The sequence below is a fragment of the Octodon degus genome, unplaced genomic scaffold (genome assembly GCF_000260255.1).
Source record: "Octodon degus isolate 3935 unplaced genomic scaffold, OctDeg1.0 scaffold00005, whole genome shotgun sequence".
Classification (NCBI taxonomy): domain Eukaryota; kingdom Metazoa; phylum Chordata; class Mammalia; order Rodentia; family Octodontidae; genus Octodon; species Octodon degus.
In genome coordinates, this window is record NW_004524581.1 from 32,569,345 (window position 1) to 32,581,203 (window position 11,859).

The 11,859-nt window shown below is 63.2% G+C and overlaps 2 protein-coding genes across 19 annotated transcripts in view; one reads left to right on the forward strand and one right to left on the reverse strand.

Annotated features, from left to right (window-relative positions):
* Positions 1–8,119, forward strand: part of LOC101567264 (tenascin-X) — a 44,428-nt gene extending 36,309 nt beyond the window's left edge. For 16 of the 18 annotated variants that reach the window (XM_023721348.1, XM_023721402.1, XM_023721347.1 and 13 more), the window contains 17 exons: positions 4–151; positions 634–921; positions 1,204–1,482; positions 2,548–2,835; positions 4,337–4,645; positions 4,872–5,207; positions 5,404–5,526; positions 5,642–5,785; positions 5,896–6,015; positions 6,133–6,276; positions 6,363–6,493; positions 6,580–6,712; positions 6,794–6,945; positions 7,012–7,108; positions 7,197–7,358; positions 7,426–7,589; positions 7,864–8,119. In XM_023721348.1, the coding sequence (XP_023577116.1) occupies positions 4–151; positions 634–921; positions 1,204–1,482; positions 2,548–2,835; positions 4,337–4,645; positions 4,872–5,207; positions 5,404–5,526; positions 5,642–5,785; positions 5,896–6,015; positions 6,133–6,276; positions 6,363–6,493; positions 6,580–6,712; positions 6,794–6,945; positions 7,012–7,108; positions 7,197–7,358; positions 7,426–7,589; positions 7,864–7,965 (3,120 nt within the window). In that variant the 3' untranslated portion in view covers positions 7,966–8,119. The remainder of the gene's footprint in view (positions 1–3; positions 152–633; positions 922–1,203; positions 1,483–2,547; positions 2,836–4,336; positions 4,646–4,871; positions 5,208–5,403; positions 5,527–5,641; positions 5,786–5,895; positions 6,016–6,132; positions 6,277–6,362; positions 6,494–6,579; positions 6,713–6,793; positions 6,946–7,011; positions 7,109–7,196; positions 7,359–7,425; positions 7,590–7,863) is intronic. The other 2 variants (XM_023721336.1, XM_023721373.1) reach the window with 1 other exon arrangement.
* Positions 8,120–8,121: 2 nt separating this feature from the next.
* LOC101567669 (steroid 21-hydroxylase) lies at positions 8,122–10,480 on the reverse strand. Its single transcript, XM_004624479.2, has 10 exons — positions 10,187–10,480; positions 9,999–10,088; positions 9,751–9,905; positions 9,571–9,666; positions 9,392–9,493; positions 9,223–9,309; positions 8,944–9,144; positions 8,664–8,842; positions 8,489–8,592; positions 8,122–8,410 (listed from the first exon to the last, which is right to left on the reverse strand). Exons 1-10 carry the CDS (start codon positions 10,449–10,451, stop codon positions 8,145–8,147), a joined length of 1,545 nt encoding a protein of 514 aa, XP_004624536.2. The 5' UTR covers positions 10,452–10,480; the 3' UTR covers positions 8,122–8,144.
* Positions 10,481–11,859: the final 1,379 nt, after the last annotated feature.

Here is an 11,859-nt window from a genome sequence, read left to right on the forward strand (position 1 = left end):
GAGGCCGGGCGGCCGCAGGTGCTGCGTGTGGGGGGCGAAGAGCGGCAGGCCACCGTGCGGGAGCTGGCTCCGGGGCGCAAATACAAGATGAACCTGTACGGGCTCGGCCGGGACGGGCGCGTGGGCCCGGTGTCCACTGTGGCCGTGACTGGTGAGTGGGGTCCAGTTCTGGCCCTGGGCCCCCTGCCTTGCCCTGCTTTGTTCCCTGTGGTTCTGGCCCCCTATCCCAACCTCCTGGCTTCCCACACATCCAGTGCTGCTGCTGGCCACTTCCTCGGCCTGTGCGTGGCGGCCTGGCTGTCGACCCCAGACCCCTGCGTGAGCAGCTCCGCAGCACTCGTTACCTTCTCCCTCGCATCCTCCTCCTCCCTCATGGGGATTCTAGAGCCTCAGGCTTTGCTCCAGATCCGGCTGCCTATGCAGTTGTGCCCCCGCTCTGCTAACTGGGATTTTGCCAGCCTGGCCCTGACCCCTGCAGCCCCGGTCCCGAGCATTAGGAGGTCCTCACAGGTGTGGCACTGGGCACTGAGGCTATGAGGCCCTCAGTCAGGCCTGGGCAGGGCCAGTCTGCCTCACAGCCCAGGGACTGCACCCCCGTCCTACCTGCCTTCAGCCCTCTCTGCTCCGTTGCAGCCCCCCTGCCCACAGAGCCCCCGGTGGAGCCCCAGCTGGGGGAGCTGGCTGTGGCTTCTGTGACCTCGGACACAGTGCATCTGTCGTGGACGGTGGCCCAGGGCCCCTTCGACTCCTTCCTGGTACAGTACCGGGATGCGCAGGGCCAGCCCCAGACAGTTCCTGTGAGTGGGGATCTCCGCGAGGCCCGTATCCTGGCTCTGCACCCAGCCCGGAAGTACAAGTTCCTGCTCTTCGGACTCTTGGGCGGGAAGCGCCGTGGCCCCATTTCAGTGGACACCAAGACCCGTGAGTGTGGGCGAGGCTCCAGCTAGGCCCTGTCACTGGCAGCCCTGGTGGGATTCCGGGTTTCTGCCCCTCAGACACCCTCAGGGCGCAGTGATCCTCACGTGTCTTGCATCCGCTGAAATCTCACCTGAGCTTCCCTCCTCCCTGCACTGCCCTCCTCCCCACATCCTGGGAGCACTTGCCTTCTTTGCTACCACCACCCCACCCTGTGCAGGACCCCAGAGCCACAGCACCCTAAGAAGCAACTGTTTCCTTCGCTCAGAGTACTGCTCTGTTTTCCAGTCCCTGACGTGAAACCCACACCCCGCCTGGGGGAGCTGATGGTGACTGAGCGCACCCCTCACTCCTTGGGGCTCTCGTGGACCGTCCTTGAGGGCGAATTCGACTCCTTCGAGATCCAGTACAAGGACAAGGATGGGCGGCCCCAGGTGGTGCCCGTGGCTGCAGACCAGCGCAGCATCACCGTGCCCGGCCTGGAGCCAAGCAGGAGGTTCCAGTTCCTGCTCTACGGCCTGGCAGGCAGGAAGCGGCTGGGCCCCATCTCTGCGGATGGCGTCACAGGTGAGCCCAGGCCCTGCTGCTTCTCTGGCCTCAGCCTGCCAGGGACATTTAGTCTATCTTTGGCATTGGTGTCATGCTCAAAAGGCCAAAGTAAGTCCCTCTGATGTGCAGGACACGACCTTGAGCCTGTCATGAGCACTGTGTCCTTTACTCCAGGATGTGCAGGGAGGGAAGAGCCCAGAATCTGGGGCAGGCCGACCTTGGTCAAATCCCAGACCCAGTGGTGCAGCCACACCTGAGACCGTGCCCCCCAACTGTCTGGGGGCCGTGAGCAGCCCCCCTGGCCCTCAGCCCCAGCCTGGGCAAGGACAGAAAATGAGGCAGGGCCTGGCTGACAAGACTTCGGACAAACCCTCTGTCTCTCGGCCCAACTCAGCCCCTAGCAAAGGTTGGGCGGGTCACTGACTCCAGGGCTCCCAGCCTGTGGTCACTTGGGCTGGCCAGAAGGGGCCAGGACACTGCTCCGTGCTCCTCACTCTCCCTGGAGGCCACGCTTGGGGCCCTACTTGCCGTGGGCCCCCAGCTTGGCCACCTCCACCTCACCGTGGGGGAGTCTCCCTGTGTGCTCATTCCGCCTCTGCCTCTGCACCCCAGAGTCCTGGTCCCAGGTTAATGCAGGCTGGGGAGGCAGTGGCCGCGGAGGATGGCCAGGTGGTGGCCATGGGTTTAGGGCAGCCCACTGGACGGCCTGGGCCCGCTCTCCTCCTTGGGGTGTCGCTGTGCAAGCCTCCCCGTTTCTTTTCTACTACCAAGGATTAAATCCAGGGCCTCTGGAAGAAACTGCATCCTCAGCCCCTTTCTTCGAGACAGTCTCACTATGCATTGCAGGCTGGCCTTGAGCTCACAGAGATCCTCCTGCATTTTTTAAGAATTACTTTTTAGGCCTCTTTCATTAATGAGATGATCTTTGATGGATGCACTGGACCCTTGACCCCCATGGGAGTGGGTGGGGGCAGGAAGGGCTGGGCAGCAGCCCCCAGAGGGGAGACTGGACCAGCACAACTCCACTCTGTCCCCAGGCCCTTGAGTGGGGGGCCTTGACCAGGTGCCCCCGCCCTCTTTCAGCTCCCCTTGAGAAGACCACACCGTCCCCTCCCCGCCTGGGGGATCTGGCCGCCAGCACAGAGACCTCAGACACCCTGCGGCTGACCTGGACAGTGGCCCAGGGATCCTTTGACTCCTTCCTGGTCCAGTACAGGGACTCAGATGGACGGCTGCAGGTGGTGCCTGTGGCCGCAGACCAGCACGAGGTCATCGTGGAGGGCCTGGAGCCAGGCAGGACATACAGGTTCCTGCTATTCGGGCTCGCGGGAGGACAGCGCGTGGGCCCCGTCTCTGCTCTGGGGGCCACAGGTGAGGCTGCCTGCTGGGCCCTAGCGAGGGGCGGAGCCTGGGGGCTGTTGTGGCTCTTCAGGCCCAGTGAGCAGGCAGGGAAGGAGCCACGCAGGGCTGGCAGGCGGAGGTCCCTGCCGTGTCCCACTGCTGCCGCTCACTGAGCTGGCCCAAAGCAGGAGCCGCGCCAGGCCGCAAGCAGCAGTGGCTCCCTACTCTACACACCTCACCCTGCACAGCGTGAGCTGGCTGCCCTCTTCCTTCTAGCAAGGCAGCCTTGCCCAGCCAGGGCAAACCTCCCGGCTGGCTCCAGGCAGGGCAGACAGGGATGGAGGAAGGAGAGGGAGAGGCCCGTCAGGCCTCGGCCCCAGAGACCACGCTTAGTTCTAAACTCATGTGTGGACAAATCCGTGGGTGAATATCATGATCTGTGACCAGTCACCTCTCAAAAGCTGCAGCTGTGGGGGCTGGAGAGATGACTCAGTGGAATAAGCGCTTCCCTGGCAAGTGCAAGGGCCTGAGTTCAATCCTCAGTTCCACAAAAAAAAAAAAAAAAAAAGCCACAGCTGTAGTCACGCGAGGCTCTGCAGGGCCAAACAAATAGAAGCCCTGACGACAAAGACGCAGCCGACGCAAGAGAGGAGAGGTCCCGCAAGAGCGTGTCCCGAGCCACCTACCAGGATCCAACACTAAGCTGCAATAAAAACTCAGAGGGACAAAGTTTAAGGAGAGGAAAACACTTTATTTATAAAGAGGAAAAGAGGGGGAGGCAGGAGAAGATAGGAAGGCACCCTGAGAAGAAGGAATTGGGAGGGGCTCTGGGAATGTGAGGGCCCTTGGGCCCTTTGCTGTCAGATGCTTTTGCAGGGACTGAGTGACCCTTCACCTGGAACTCGTCACTGGCTTGGCTTCCGGGCATCTCTGCCTCATGTTAATTCTTCCATGTGCAGCCTCTGTCTGTTGTCCTTGATGTACCTTTAAGAAGGCTTATCTTTGGGGTCAGTGGGTGTTTGGCAAGGGACCACCTTGTTCACGGTTAGCTTATAGTTACTAAGGGGTCTGTGGGTATCTGTCCCACACTACAGTGACCCTGAGGTGAGTGGTGGCTCCAGAGGATGTACACGTGGACGTGTGTGCACTCGTGTGCAGGTGTGAGCACACAGTGGGCCCCGCCTCGCTTCCCGCTGTTCTGTCAGAGGTGGGGGCGCCTTCGTGCCGGTGCCCCTGCTGTGTCTCTGGGCCCAGTCTGTCAGCTCCTTTGCTGGGCTCTGGGTGCAAGCCCCAGGACCATTTGGTGCCTTTCTTTGTCTGGTTTTTCTCTCATTTTCTGCTCCTGCCCTTGGATTTCTAGACAGTTTGGCGCCTATTCTGTGTCTTGGTCTCCTGCCCTGAGGCCTGGCCTCCTCTCCCTGGCGGGTGTGCCGGCCTTGGGCCATCCCAGAGACATTCTCTGGGGGGCAGGAGGGAAAGGGCAGAGCCCCACTCCCCCTGCTTACCTTCTCCCCTGGCCTTTCCCACACAGCCCCAAAAGAGGACGCCCCAGACCCAGAGCACCCCGAGTCCCATGAAGCCCCTCGCCTGGGGCTGCTGGCGGTGACTGAGGCCACGCCAGACTCCCTGCGCCTGTCATGGAGCGTTGCCCAGGGCCCCTTCGACTCCTTTGTGGTGCAGTATGAGGACACAGATGGGCAGCCACAGGCCCTGCTAGTGGACGGTGACCAGAGCAGGGTCCTCATCTCTGGCCTGCAGCCTGGCACTTCCTACATGTTCTTTCTCTATGGGCTCCATGGAGGGAAGCGCTGGGGGCCCGTCTCGGCGCAGGGCAGCACAGGTACCTGGCCTCACCATCCTCATCTGGCTTGGGAGGTAAAGGGGTGGTCCTGGGGCAAGAGCAGGAACGGGCACCTGAGGAGGTGAGGCCACACAGCTTGTCCTCCTCACATCCACGGTGCTAAGAGGGAGGCCGATGGGCTGGGAGGCACAGGGAACTGCCCCTGACCACCAATCTGCCTGTAACTGTCTCCAAATCCTTTTCTGACACCTGCTTCTCTGCACAGGACCACCTCCTGCTGGTCAGACCCCCGGAGACCCGGGGCCACGCCTGTCCCAGCTATCGGTGACTGATGTGACTACCAGTTCCCTGAGACTCAACTGGGAGGCCCCACTGGGGGCCTTTGATTCCTTCCTGCTCCGCTTTGGGGTGCCAATGCCAAGCACCCTCGAGCCACATCTGCGTCCTCCGATGCAGCGGGAGCTGATGGTGCCTGGCTCTCGGCGCTCAGCTGTGCTCCGAGATCTGCGACCTGGGACCCTGTATAGCCTCACTCTGTACGGGCTGCGTGGGCCTCACAAGGCTGACAGCATACAGGGGACTGCCCGGACCCTGAGCCCAGGTAGGGTGGAGCACCGCGGGGCCTCTGCCTCTTGCCAGCAGCTGGGACCTCACCCCCCACCACAGAGGGGCTAGGGAGTGGGGATGGGAGCAGCCTGCAGCCAAGGATGGGAGCTCAGAGGAGGCGGAGGTGGGGACCCTCTCCGGCAGCCACCTCTGCCGCTGCATGCCTCATCACTCTTTGCCCCTGTGCCCAGTTTTGGAGAGCCCCCGGGACCTTCAGTTCAGCGACATCCAGGAGACATCAGCCAGAGTCAGCTGGACACCACCACCATCCAGGGTGGACAGCTTCAAAGTTTCCTACCAGCTGGCAGATGGAGGTGACACCTTGGGCCCCTGTCCTTGCTGGCTCTGGCTTCTCTGGCCCTTCGCCCTACCCACCCTCCAACTGCTCTGGCTTCTGGGGTGACCTCTCAGCTGCTGTCCCATTTCCAGGGGAGCCACAGAGTGTGCAGGTGGATGGCCGGGCCCACACCCACAGCCTGCAGGGGCTGACCCCGGGTGCGCGTTACGAGGTGACTGTGGTCTCCGTGCGGGGCTTTGAGGAAAGCGAACCCCTCACAGGCTTCCTCAACACGGGTGAGGGCTGCACCCAGGGGTGAGGAGGGGGCACCAGGCGCCAGGCTGGTGGGGCCCAGGGAGGCTGAGGCGGGAGAGCAGCCCCTCCTCTGAGCCCTGGTCTCCCCCAGTGCCCGACGGTCCCACCCAGCTGCGTGCGCTGAACCTGACTGAGGGATCGGCCCTACTGCACTGGACGCCGCCGCAGAACCCTGTGGACAAATACAGTGTCCGAGTTACAGCTCCAGGGGGTGAGCGGGCAAGGCACCCTTGGAGGGGCTGGGTTGGGGTGCAGGAGCCGGGTAGTGGGGGAGGCAGGGGCAGCGGGGACAGTGGAGGCCGCCAACTGACAGCTGCCTGCTCCCTAGCCCCTCCGCTCCAGGGCTCGGCCCCCGGCATCGCCGAGGACTACCCACTGCACAGCTTGCTGCTGCACACCAACTACACGGCCACTGTGCGTGGCCAGAGGGGCCGCAACCTCACCTCGCCAGCCAGCGTCACCTTCACCACCGGTACCGCCGGGAGGTGGCGGGGAGGGGAGGGGAGGCTTCGGCCAGCAGGACCTCACTGCAGTCTCTTCCCGCCCCTTTCCTGCCAGGCTTGCAGGCCCCCCAGGACTTGCAGGCCAAGGAGGTGACGCCACGGACGGCCCTGCTCACCTGGACTGAGCCCCCAGTGACCCCCACAGGCTACCTGCTCAGTCTGGACACCCCTGGCGGGCAGACCCAGGTGCACTCCCAGCACACCCGGGGTGGTGCAGGGTACCGCCCGTGGCTCCCAGTGTCCAGCCCTGACCGGCCTTTGTCCATCCACAGGAAATCCTGCTCCCGGCTGGGGTCACCTCGCACAGGCTTCTTGGCCTCTTCCCCTCCACCCCCTACAACGCGCGGCTGCGGGCTGCGTGGGGTGCGAGCCTCACGCCGCCGGTGTCCACCTCATTCACCACGGGTACAGGGCCGGCCTGGGCAGGGTGGCCTGGGCCTGCCGCAGGGGGAGGTTCTGGAAAAGACGGTCCCTGCCTCCCCGCAGGGAGCCTGCGTGTGCCCTTCCCGAGGGACTGCGGCGAGGAGATGCAGAACGGAGTCGGCGCCTCCAGGGCCACCACCATCTTCCTCAACGGCAACCGCGAGCAGCCCCTGAGCGTCTTCTGTGACATGGAGACCGACGGGGGCGGCTGGCTGGTGGGTAGCGCAGGCCCGACGCTGGGGGGCGACGCCCGACACTGACCCGGCCCACCCTCCTCTTAGGTGTTCCAGCGCCGCGTGGACGGGCGCACGGACTTCTGGAGGGACTGGGAGGATTACGCGCACGGCTTCGGCAACATCTCGGGAGAGTTCTGGCTGGGTTGGTGCCTCACCGGGCAGGGTCGGGAACCAGGGTGGGGTTGGGACCCCGGGGACATGAGGACCCTACGAGGCCCCCTCGCCCGCAGGCAATGAGGCTCTGCACAGCCTGACGCAGGCGGGTGACTACGCCATGCGAGTGGACCTCCGGGCCGGGGACGAGGCCGTTTTCGCCCAGTACGACTCCTTCCGGGTGGACTCGGCCGCGCAGCACTACCGCCTGCACCTGGAGGGCTTCCACGGCTCTGCAGGTGAGCAGGGGCCCGGCCCGGGGAGCCCGCGTGGAAGCCTCTGCTCATGCCTTCCGCTCCCGCGCAGGCGACTCCATGAGCTACCACAGCGGCAGTGTCTTCTCCGCCCGTGACCGCGACCCCAACAACCTGCTCATCTCCTGCGCCGTCTCCTACCGCGGGGCCTGGTGGTACAGGAACTGCCACTACGCCAACCTCAACGGGCTCTACGGCAGCACAGTGGACCACCAGGTGAGAGCGGGGGCAGAGGGTGGAGTCGGGGTGGCTGGGGCCTGGCATGCAGGGCCCCCCGGGAAGTGGGTCACAGATGCTGACAGACCTGGCAGGGCTCAGGAAGGTGGTTTATTGGGTGGACAGGGCCAGTTTGGGATTGAACTTCAGGACCTTGGGGCTGAGGGCAGGAAAGTACAGGGAGGCAAAAGGTGGATTTCTGAGAGCCTCCCTAGAGAGAGTTGGGTGGGGACAGAGGAGATCCCAGCTCTGACCACGCGGCCATCTTCCCCAGGGAGTGAGCTGGTACCACTGGAAGGGCTTCGACTTCTCAATCCCCTTCACGGAAATGAAGCTGAGACCGAGAGGCTACCGGCCCCCTGCCCGGGGAGGCTGAGCGGCCGCCACCTCTCGCGCCCAGCACTAATGCCGAGCACTGAGGGGTCGCGCCCGAGGAGCTCCGGGAGGCCTTCTCTGCCCGCGATCTCACAGCACCATGTTTACAGGGGGGAGGGAGGGATTTGTATGGGAGCAATAAATGAGAAACTGAGGCTCTGGCTGCTCTGGTCCTGCCCATCACTGGCCCTGGTGCAGGCCTAGGGCCCCCCGGGCTCTGGGCTGCAGTCGCACCTGAAAAGGCTGTGTGAGGAGGTTGACACTGGAGAAGGGCTGAGGCTGCAGCGAGGGCAGGGCGTCCTCCAGGGGCAGCAGCGTGAAGGCCCTCAGCAGGGAGGTCAGCACCACGAAGAGCTCTAGGCGCGCCAGGGGCTCGCCCAGGCACACGCGCGCCCCGCAGCCAAAGACCAGCTCCCGGGGACACCTGCCTGGCTGCAGGAATCGGTCTGTGGGCAAGAGGCGGGTGCGTTGCTGGCGACAGGTCAGGCCCCCTCCACCCCACGCCACCCTGGCTCCCTGCATACCAGGCCAGAACTCGTGGGGCCGTTCCCACACTGTCTTGTCCAGGTTAGCACCTTGTATGTTAGGGATGATCATTGTGTCCTTGGGGATGTCATAGCCGAAGATGCTGAGGGAAGATGGAGTTAGGGGCAGGCCAGGACCCCCCAGGCCTTCTTAGCACCTGGCCCTCAGAGTCACCTGCTGGCCTGGGTAGAGCGGTGGGGCAGGGCCAGGGGCACCACAGGGCGCAGGCGCATCACCTCAGCGATGGTGGCATTGAGCAGGGGTAGCCGTGTGCGTTCTTTGTACGGCAGTGGCGAGGTGGAGGAATCAGACCCCAGCTCAAGATCCATCTCCTTTTGGAGTCGGTGCTGAATCTAGGAGCAGGGTCAAGGCTGGAGTCCAGGGTCCAGCCTCAGCAGAGCAGCCTGGGCCCCCGTAGCCCCGGGCAAACCAGCAGGAGAGAGCCGGGGCGCACCTCGGGGTGGTGGAGCAGGAAAGCCACAGCCCAGGAGAGTGTGCTGGCTGTGGTCTCTGTGCCACCTATGAAGAAGTCCACGGTGGCCATGTGCACGTGTCCTTCCCTGAGCTGCCTCGAGCCCCAGTCTTTTTGGTGTTGCTCCAACCCTTGGAGCATGTAGTCCAGCATGTCCCTCCACTGTCCGGCCACCATACTGTCCTGCGGAGGACATGGAGTGAGGTCTCAGCCCATGGGCGAGTGCTGCCCAGCAGGCAGCCCGGCCCAGTGTGCACTCACCTGGTGCTGCCTCAGCTGCTGCACCACAATGTGGTCCCTGGCCTTCACCAACCGCTTCAGCCTCCTGATGCTGGGGTTGGGGAAGAACTGGGAGGCGGGGTCAGCTCTGGGGAAGGCCGTTCCCAAGCCCACCCTTCCAAGGGTCTGGGGTATCCGGTCTCCTCCTTACCCTGAGAAAGGGAGCTAGCTCCAAAATTTGGATGGACCAGTGGCTCCAGGCAACCATCAAGTCGTTGACACAGTTGTAAATGTTCTGGACCAAGGTATCCTCCTGCCAGAGAACAGTGCTTTCAGTTCTGGACTGAGAGGGCTTTGGGGGATGGGTTTTGGGGGGCAGGCCGGCCTGACCTTGCTTCCAAAGGTGAGGATGCAGATGATGCTGCAGGTGAGCAAGGAGAACTCTTTGTGGATGTCCACAGGGGCGCCGGCCTGGGCCGCCAGGCGCTGGAGAAGGAACAGGAGCTGCATGGGCTGGTGGGATGGAGGCCTCGTGGGGACGGCCGGGCGGGCTGAGGGGCTTGGCCTCACCTCACAGAACTCCTGGGTCAGCTGCTGCACCAGCGGCTCCATGGAGTTGCGGATGCCCAGCAGGAGTGCTGAGCGTGAGAGTTTCTTGTGAGCCTTCCAAAGCTGGGAGTAGTCCCCGAGTGACAGGTCTGGGTAGTTCTGACACACCAGCTTGGCTGCAGTAGGGGACACACCGCGGTGGGGTGTGGGCTGGCAAGGGCCTCCTGCAAGAGGCCCTGTCCTCCCCCAAGGAGTTTCCCGGCCCTTACTGGACTGCAGCTGGGGTCTGCCGGCAAAGTCCACCCACTTTTTGAGCATGGCCTCCTCAATGGACTGCCAGGAGTTCAGCACCACCACATCTGCGGGAGAGTGAGCCAGCTCACACAGCCCGGAGGGTGTGGGCGGGAGAATGGCTGGCCTGCAAGCAAGAGGGGTGCAGGGCAGGGCGGGCACTCACCCTGCAGCCCAAAGCGCAGCCTGTAGATGGGCCCGAGCTCTTGGGCAAGGCTAAGCAGGTAATTGGGGAGGTAGGGCTGAAACAAGTGCAGGAAGCCAGGGGCCAGGGGTGGCAGGTGCAGGTGCCGGTGTGTCCACTGGCCCCAGAGCAGACAGGAGCTGGCCAGCAGCAGCAGCAGCAGCAGCAGCAGCAGTAGCCCAAGGGGCAGCATGACTGCAGACCCAGCCGCGGCCCTGGGTGTTGCTTTTATCTCGGGCCTGGCCATCCATCTTCCGCTGGCACTGTCATGGGCTGCTTGATGTCTCAAGTCCTGCTGTCACAAGGCCAGACTCACGGGTATGGGGGCGTCATCTGTTCCAGAATAGCATGCATCCGGCTGGCCTTGGGGAGCTTGCATTTCAAAAACAAGTGAGCCATCCCTCTGCCCTTTCTGCAGTCAGAAGTCAGAGTCAAGTTTGTCAGCCCGCCGCCAGCAGCTCCCTGGCCAGTCCCGCCGAGAAGAGCTCAGTGGTGGAAAACGCCAGTCCCTGCCAGTATGCCCTCCAGGACTGCTGGGGGCCAAAGGGAGGTGGAGATGTGTGGGGTTTTCCTTTCTTCCTAGATGAGATGGTTTTGTCCCCAGATATGGCTGGCCTGGAGCTCTGCCGCTCTTCCCAGCCCCTCTACATCAAGGGTCCAGAAAAGGAAGGGGGTGGGGTCCCCGTGTGCCAGCGCCTGGGTGCACAGCACTGCGGACTCAACCCCCGAAGTCCATGCTGAGCACATACCACTGTTGGTAGCCCCATTTCACAGATGAGAACTCAAGGGACAAGGCCGAGTGGCTAGCCCAGGGCACAGCTCGGCGGCAGCAGAGCCAGGACCTGGCAGGTGGCAGGCCACAAGGCCATAGAATCAGTACCTCTAGGCCACGCCACCAGGAGGTCTGTTTTGGTGATGAGAGAAGGGGTCAATTTGAGCTGGCTTGTGATAAAAATGAAAGTTCTCATATGAGCCAGGAGTGGTAGCACACACCTGCTATCCCGGCACTGAGGAGGCTGAGGCAGGCAGATCACTATGAATCTGAGGTCACCTGGGCTACATAGTGAGACCCTGACACAAAGAAAAAACCATGCTGTGAGTTCAGGGGTGGCTCACAGACCCTGAGAACAAGGAAGCAGAGGGTGGCCCTCGGAGGGGTGGGACAGAAAAAGCCCAGGCAGTGGGCAGCTCCCTTTCCTGTCACCCCTCCCCTCCCAGAACTCAAGCTCCTTATGCCTGCTGACCAGGTAGGACAGAGCTGCCCTCAGAGCACAGCCAGGGAAAAGGCGGCTGCCTAGCATGCCGGAGCATGACCTCTACCCCAAGAGCCTGGAGCAGCTTGACAGCCACAGCCTGCATCGGACAGCAAGCCGCCAAGGCCACAGCCGGCTCAGGCCCGGCCCTCCGCTGCAGCTGCACACAGGAGTGGGGTGCACTGGGCCAGCTGAGGGCAGGGACCTTCCAATAAGGGCTTATGGAAGGGACTTAGGGAGGGGCCCTGAAAAGAGGGGTGCAGGGCTCAGGAGAGGCAGGGGTGCTGGGAGGTGTATGAGCTTAGGCTGCACCCTGACCCTCAGCGGGGGGTCCTGCTCCCCTCTGAACTTTACTCGGAGCTCAGGCTCTGCCACTGGCAGCTGAGCAGGACAACTGTGCCA